Source organism: Sminthopsis crassicaudata, chromosome 1, assembly GCF_048593235.1.
Source record: "Sminthopsis crassicaudata isolate SCR6 chromosome 1, ASM4859323v1, whole genome shotgun sequence".
Taxonomy (NCBI): domain Eukaryota; kingdom Metazoa; phylum Chordata; class Mammalia; order Dasyuromorphia; family Dasyuridae; genus Sminthopsis; species Sminthopsis crassicaudata.
In genome coordinates this window covers 665,679,409-665,687,488 of record NC_133617.1, presented here as the reverse complement: position 1 = coordinate 665,687,488, position 8,080 = coordinate 665,679,409, and the positions used below count along the sequence as shown (strand labels likewise).

The 8,080-nt window shown below is 46.8% G+C and overlaps 1 protein-coding gene across 1 annotated transcript in view; it reads right to left on the bottom strand.

The window, feature by feature from the left end:
* Positions 1 to 1,750: 1,750 nt before the first annotated feature.
* WNT3A (Wnt family member 3A) overlaps positions 1,751 to 8,080 on the bottom strand; it is a 96,765-nt gene continuing 90,435 nt past the window's right edge. Inside the window, exon 4 of the mRNA XM_074283117.1 lies at positions 1,751 to 7,238. Within this exon, the coding sequence (XP_074139218.1) occupies positions 6,759 to 7,238 (480 nt within the window). The 3' untranslated portion in view covers positions 1,751 to 6,758. The remainder of the gene's footprint in view (positions 7,239 to 8,080) is intronic.

The following is an 8,080-nucleotide window of genomic DNA, read 5'->3' as shown; positions in this document are numbered from 1 at the left end:
TTTGTGACATTCCTATATACCCTCCTGATAATGCCTTTTCCTCTTGTTGAAATCCCACCTAATTCTCAAGCTCCAGCTGGTTGCTGTGTCCTCTGATAGGGCTTTCTCTGAGTCTGCTAGCTCGAAATGATGAGACTCCATAATTTATTTGTCACTTCCCTTCTGCCACCAAATCTCTGGGGGCAACCTTGAGTGAGAATGACTTCACATGAACTTTATTCTTTCAATTCCAGTGACTCTCCAAGCCGTGTCTACTCATTCAGCTATTTATTCACAACCAGTCTTTTTCCTCACCTTTCTGCTAATTTCCTTTCTCCACCTTCTAGACTCACCCCCATGCCTAGAATTCTCTTCCTCCTCACCTCTACCTCCTGGACTTCTTGACTTTTTTCAAGGTTCAGCTCAGATGCCCCTGCTATGAAAATATTTCCCAATCTTTGGCCCACCCCATTCTCAATTAATTTGTGTTTACTTTGTATCCATTTTGTATTTACTTATCTATTTACCTGAAGCTTTTTCCTCCTAGAGTGTAAGCTCCCTGAGGGAGATCGATTTTTTTGTCTTTATATCCCAATGCCTAATAAAAGAAACTGGAAATTAAAAAATGCTTGTTGAGTTGAACAAAACTGGGAGCTTCCCAGAGCCAGACATTGCACCTTCTCTTGCTGTGGGACTTCTGGACAAATCATTTCATCTTTTCTATAGAATAATGGTGGGTGGGGAAAAGGGAGTAAATGAAGAGATCAGAATTAAATTCTCTCCAAAATCCTTCCCATCTTTAAATCTTATTTACATACACAATTTACACACACAAGGTGTTGAAATTAGAGGACCTAGATTTGAATCCTTGCTTGACATTTACTTTCTTTTTATCTCTCCCTCCTTCTCACACTCTCTCCTTTTCTCTCTCTATCTTTCACTCTTTCTCCCTCTGCTTTTGTCTGTCTGTCTGTCTCTCATCTTGGGTGAATCAGATAGATCAGAGATGAGAAAATGTTAAATACAATTTTAAAATTTTAAAATAAAACATGGATAATGTTAATTTGAGGTTTTGGAAGTCAATATATAGCCCAGGCATGTAAGACTCTACTAAGCTGAAGCTCTTAAGAATTTACCTCTTCCATCCTCCTCACTATACTTTAGCACCATGCCTCATCTGCCAGTCTCATTCTGCCATGCTTCATCTACCAATGTTCAGGACCTGGGGCCTTCTCCTTCTGCCATCCAGGTCTTCTCCCCTGAGTGAATTCCTCTGTTTTGTGTGGGTAGGGAGGGGTGGGTGGAACAGGTCAATCAATTTATTCTCCTCTCAATTATGCTTCTGACTGTGCAGACTGCAATTCTATGGCTCCCTCTGATCCTTTCACCTGCCCTACCCTGGCTTCTCCAATTTAAATATAAGCTTCTTGAGGACAGACACTTTTTCTTATAATTGGATCCCCAGAACTGGTCACAGTGCTTGGCCTGTAGGAAACTTATAATAAATGCTTGTCGCACATCTGCCTGCTCTTGTTCTAATTTGTAGGATCCAAATTCTATCTTTGCTACTTATTAGCTCTAGGATCTTAGGGAAATAGTTTCCCTCTTTCAGTGTCAATCTTTTCTTCTGTAAAGAAAAAAAAAAGAGGATTTTACTAGTGGATTCCTAAAGACCTCACCAGCTTTAAATCTGCTACGAATTAGAATACATTTGTATGGATTTCTAAAGTTGACCTTCAAACCTGGAAAAAGGAGCAGAGACAAAGACAGATGTATTGAATATTAACACATGATTTTTTTATTATCCATATAAAGTTAACACATCTAACAACTTGCTGTGGCCTCAAGAGACCCAGTCCATCACCGATGTCCTGGTGGGTGAGCTGTGGTAATGGGAAAACTTCTTGGGGGATGAAGAAGCCTTTCCCCTTCCTATGATTCCCCACCACCTTCTGCAAAATATTAACTCTCCCTAATACAGAAGACACTTGTCTGTCAAATAAATAATTGTAAAAACAAAAAGCCACAAACAGAAGTGATCAATGGGTACAGAAACCAGGGGATACCAGGCTGGATGAGGCATAGTGAATAGGGAAAAATGAGAGTGTAATACTTTTAGACATAGGGAAAGAGCAGTGGATGGAACCCAATTCACAATAAAGGGACTGTCTGTTTGGGGAGAGACTTTGGCATAAGGAATTCTGTGCTGGGAGTCAAAAGAGATATAGGTCCAAGACCCAACTCTATTACTGACTGGCTATGTGACCTAGGTGATACTCTTCCCCTTTCTGAGATTCAGTTTCTTCTTCTGTGGTGGTGGTGGGGTTTGGACCAGACGTCCTCTGAGGTTACTTCTCAGCTCTGATATTTGTTAAATGTGGTGTCATGAAAAAAACAATAAACTTGGAATCAGGAGACTGGGTTTGAAGCCCAGTTTGACCACTTAGTAATAATAGGATGAGCAAGTCAATTCCCTCTCTGATCTTTAGTTTTCTCATATATAAATTGGGGATGATAATCTTTGCCCCACCCCTTTATGGGGTTGGTCATTGTGAGAAAAAGTCCTTGGCAAACCTTAAAGTGCTATAGAAATAGGAATTATTATAATCTGCAATGTAGGGAAAGGAAGGACTCAGAAGATTCTCTGGAGGTGGGCCTTGGGCAATTGAGATTGGAAAGCTGGAAGAAGGCCCTAGAAGAAATACTAGAGACTCCTGTGTTGGCCATGTCTATGACTTCCTGTCACCCAGAAGAAACTCTAACAAAGTCCTGGCTGGATTCAAGGGAAATAGCCAACCAGGTTTGAGTCCCTTTGTGGAATTTTAGGGAAGGGACAATGAGGAGCATGAGTGAGACAAGGTATCAGACTTCTCTCCCTTGAAAATCTAGGCCAATGGAATAGGAGGGCTTGTGGTACAAAGCTCCCAGGAAAGGGAGAAACACAGCCAAACTGAGATAAGAGAGCAGGGATGCAGAGAGTGTCTAAAAAGTCCTTCTTCTGGAAGAGGTGCCCTTTTTGTGAAGGAGCAATCACTAGAAAAAGGAACTTAGCAGATATCTCATTTCTCATCAGGAATCTTGACCAGCTCCACTATCTTACCGAAATCATTTAGCATTTAAATAAATTGTCTTATTGAATCTCAGAATTGAAAAGGACCTCAGAGGCAATATTGTCTAACTGGTCTCCCCTCTATAACATTCCTGCCTAGTCATCATTCTACCTCTGCTTGCAAATTTTCAAGATTAGGAAGCTCACTACTTCCCTTAAGTATTCCATTGCACTTGGGGACATTCCAATATTGATTTGGTGTGAGCCAGCAGAAGAGAAACATATCTTGAATTACTAAAGATATTTTCATCTCTAAATCTCATCTTGTATCTCACCACTAGTCCCAAGAAACCCAGAGGGACAAGGATGAAGCTCCTGTATCATAAAGGAACAAGTCACATAGTAAGGCAGGAGGTATTGGGCTAATTCACAGGGCTCTGAGGGCTTCCCATGATCTTAAGAGCCCCAGAGGTAATTAAGTCCAGGAGTTGAATTAGGTAGGCAAATGCCTAAAATCCAGAGTCCTTGGACTTGGAGAAAGGCTTACAGAAGATTTTTATTTGGATTTCAAATGTGGGAACCCAGTCTACCTCATCCAACCCCCCTTTCTATATTTGTTCTAAGGGCCATGCTCTTCTCAGTGACGGGGGCCCCCTCCTCTTCTATTATGCCAGATTTCAAAGGTTCAGGCATGGGGGGAGAGAATGATCTACCTTGATCTTCCTTTCCCCTCTTAGGGATGGGGAAACAGCTAAGGACCACAGAGGTTGGGAGCTTAGAAGACTGCCCATGTCCTTTTCTCCCTCTTTGCTGTGTCCAATCACACACAGCAGCGAGCCAACAATCACAAGCATCACCAAGGCCCTACTCTCTCCCAGAAGTTTTGTCAGGTGACATCCAGAGAGTCCTTGAACACTGGTTGTCACATTGCAGGGAGATCCTGGAAACTTGGGAATTGAACATACAACTTCACATTTCTTTTTTTTTTTTTTTCTTTTAAAAATTTCCTAAAGCTAAGTCTAAAACAATTTCTTTCATAGAAAGAAAAGAAAAAAAAAATAAATTTTGTCTGTTTGTCTAGTTCCAGTGTATCGTTGATATAGCAGCATTTAAAATAAAAGTTTAAAATAAAAAAAGGAAGAGGAATTCGTCTCCCTCCCTCAATCACCTGCAAAGTATTCTCTTTGCAAACTGCTTGTCTCCTACCAGTCCCACCCTGGCCCCCATCCCTGACCATGGAAGACCAGGATCCCAGCTAAAGAAATGGAAGTCAGAAGGACCAGTTTCACATTTATCGGTGATGGGAGTTCGAGGGCAAAAGGGAAAACCAGGGGAAACTGAGGCCTTGAAGAAAAGACCTAATTTGGCATTAGCTCCATTTTTTCCAGATGAAGAACAAAGGAGGGAGATGTCACTCAAAGGATCAAACCTCAAAAACACTCACACACCAGATGACTTTGCCTCCAACCTCTGCCTGGTCAGGAAGAGGTTTCTGGAAATTTGTTTCAATCCAGCAAAGTAGAGAAAGGAGAGAAGAAATGAAAGAGCTAGAACGTTTGGACATATACACAGATACACACACAAATGCTTCCTCCCCTTCCCCCAGGATTTGTAATGGGTTTGACTTTCAGACTATCCCACTGACCTCTCTGAGAAAGAAAGTGGAAGTGGTGAGGGATTAAAGGAAGCATATAGGAAATACTGAAGGGATGGGAGAGGAGAATAATAACTCCATCTCAGAGGTCCTAGCTTCGTGGTTCTCCATGCTGAGGGCAGTCCACCATGTTGTTTTAGGGGATGGGAAAGGGAGGGAGACCTTCGCTCACCTCAAATCTACCTTTAATGAGAATGACTGAATTACTGAGTTGGAAGGGGATTGCATGGCCACAAAGCAATGGCTATGGAGCAGATACTCAATTGACCAAGTTTCCCTCTCTCTTCTCTCTTAGAAATTGGTGAGAAGTACCTGGGGCAGGGAAAGTGGAAAGACTTTGAAGAAGGACAAGGGAAGAGTTCTAGGTAGCCATGGAACAAGTGGGTATAGGTTCCTCAGGGCTGGGGTACAGAGAAAGTTAGAATAAGAGAAACAATTCCCTCAGCCCTATCAACTCTGGGAGCCACTTGTGGGTCATATTTCTTTTTTGGGGAAACTAGGAATGATTAAGGAGAGCCTGTGCCAATTCTAGGGGTTCAATTTCTTTTGTTTTTAGGATGACAGGGACAGGGGCAACTACATGGTACAGTGGATATAGCACAGGTCCTGAAGTCAGGAGGACCTGAGTTCAAATCCCACCGCAGACACTTAATACTTCCTAGCTGTGTGACTCTGGCAAGTCACTTAACCCCAACTGCCTCGGCAAAAATAAAATAAAGTAAAATAAAAAAAAGAATGAGAGGGACATAGAGTTATCTCTTGGCTCTTGGGGTGATCAGAATTCCACATCCCAGAAAGACCTAACAGAAATCTCGCTCTGCTGAGCATGTTCCAACCTTGGAACTCAATCCTGCCCTGTTCCTGCCCCAGTGAATACAGAGGAGACTTCCTTCTACCTCCCCAAATGGCAAACAGACCACGGAAGGCATCGAGTGGGCACACCTGTGCATGTGAATTTGTACACACTGTGTGCTCTGGTGAGAACGGATGGAGATGCAGTTCTATGAGCAGCTGAGGGTGAACATCAGTCTCTAGACTCATGGTAATGATGCTGTGAGTTAGTCCGAGTGTGACTGGAAGCTTGTGGTTTCTTTCTTCCTGGGGATGATTGGGATCCCAGCCGGTGCACAATTCTCAGAGATAGCATCGGAGGCTATCTGGGCCAGCGGTGACTTTTCCCCCGACCAGTGATCCCCTGGGGGGGGTTTCAGAACATCCGGCATTCCACAGGTTGATATCTTCATCCCAGGCCAACCCTCTTGCCTGATCATGGAGATCGTTTGCCCCTATAGCGGACTAGTCCGCCAAGAGCTCTGCTTCTTTCTTTCCCGGGCTCCCAAAGAAGGGAGGCAGTGGTGATGAAAGAGGCTGGATTCGGAACCAGGGGCCCGGCTCGGGGCCTGACTCCCACTCCTCATCAGCTGTGCGACTCGAAGCAAGTCCCTCCCTTTTTCTGGCCTCGGTTCCCTCCTCTGCAAAATGAGGGGGTCGGTCTGGATCGTCTCTCAGGCTCCTTCCAGTTCTAAATCCTATGACCCTACTTTTTCCTATGAAGGACCCTATAATACCAGGACCTTCCGTTTGTGTAACTTTATACTCTTCAGTGTGACATCACCTCTCAGTGCTTCCAGGCAGCTCCTTAGACAATAAGCTGTCGGTGAGTTGCGGATCGGCACCGGTGGAGGGGCGGTTCCACACCGGGACCCAGTCGGGACACCCCACCCCCACCCATCCCCACCCCCAACAACAAACCACGTTCCGGAGCGCCCTCGCGCCCGATTTGATAATACAGAGAGCGCAGCCCCACAAAGCAGCTGTTGGACAGAGTCTGAAGCCCCGGGTTCGAATCCCAGCTCGGTCCTTGCTACCGGTGTGAGCCGCCCCTCTTCGGGCCTCAAGTCTCCTCTTCGGTAAAATGAGGCTGTTGGACTGAATGACGTCAGAGGTCCCGTCCAGCTCTAAAGCTACGAGCTCTTTCGGGTGGGGCCCTGGGGGGGAGGGGCGGGGGAGTCCATCATGTGGGAGGGGGGGCGAGGGAAGGCCCCGCCCCTCCCCCGCTCCCGCGCCAGGCCAGCTCTACTTGCACGTGTGCACGTCGTAGACCCGCGTACACTCCTGACAGCTGACGTAGCAACACCAGTGGAAGACGCAGTGGCACTTCTCGCGGCGCTTCTCCGTCCGGGTGTTGTGGCCGCGGCCGCAGCACAGGAGGTCGCAGCCGTCGATGCCGTGCGAGGTGACGTTACACGCGCGGTCCCGGGTGCCGAAGGAGCCCGTCTCCGGGTTGGGCTCGCAGAAGTTGGGCGAGCTCTCGTAGTAGACCAGGTCCCGGTCCGTGGGCGCCTTGAAGTAGTTGTAGCGGGGCCGCAGCGTCTCCACCCAGCCCCGGGACTCGCGGTGCTTCTCCACCACCATCTCCGAGGCGCTGTCGTACTTGTCCTTCAGGTAGTCGCCCACGGCGCGGAAGTCGGGCTGCGACCACCAGCAGGTCTTCACCTCGCAGCTCCCCGACAGCCCGTGGCATTTGCACTTCAAGTGCATGTGGTCGATGATGGCCTGCGAGGGGAGGGAGGGAGGGAGGACGTCAGCGGCAGCCTGGCTCTGAGGGGGAGGGGCTGGGCCTACGCGTTAGTGGGGGCGGGGGAGGCCGGAAAGACCCGGATGTTGGGACCGCGAGACGGGATGACAGGTTTCGAGCTGGCCCAAGAAGCCAACGCCCCATCTTCCAGATTAGTGATGTGTGACCTAGCAGTAATAAATAAAGAGCAGTGGATAGAGCACCAGCCCTGAAGTCAGGAGGACCCGAGTTCAAATCCGCCCGCAGACACTTGGACCCTGGGGGAGAAACTTAGCCCCAGTGCCTCAGCAAAGTAAAATAATTAAAAAAAAAAAAAAAAGAGCGAGGATTTGAACCCAGTGCCTTCCCTATCCTCCCTCTCACACACCCTTGGAGTGGGTCCCGAATGTACAGGGAAAGTTGTCCAATGGAACAGTCCTGGGCCTAGAAGAGCTGTCTTGAACTCGGGCTCTGCCACACTGGCTCTATTTCCAGAAGCAAGGCGATTTCCCAACCCTGGCTCTCAGTTTTCTCCTTTGTCAAATAAAGGGCTGTCAGCGAGGATGCTCTGCTGAGTCCCTCCAGCTGTTATTCTGTCTTTCCCTCCTTACTCTTTGACTCTCCTCCCTTGACTGTGTTCATGTGCTCCACACTCTGCCCGATACTGTATCTAGGGGTAGAGCTTGCTGACGTGTAAACAATGTTTCTCATGGCTGACCACAATCCTTGCTGTTTATTTTAAGCTTTTTTCCTCTTCTTGGGGCCTGCAGGGACTTGGATCTTCTCTTCCCTTCTATTGATTGACTCATTCAGCTCTGGCTACAGACATACTCAGGTTTTC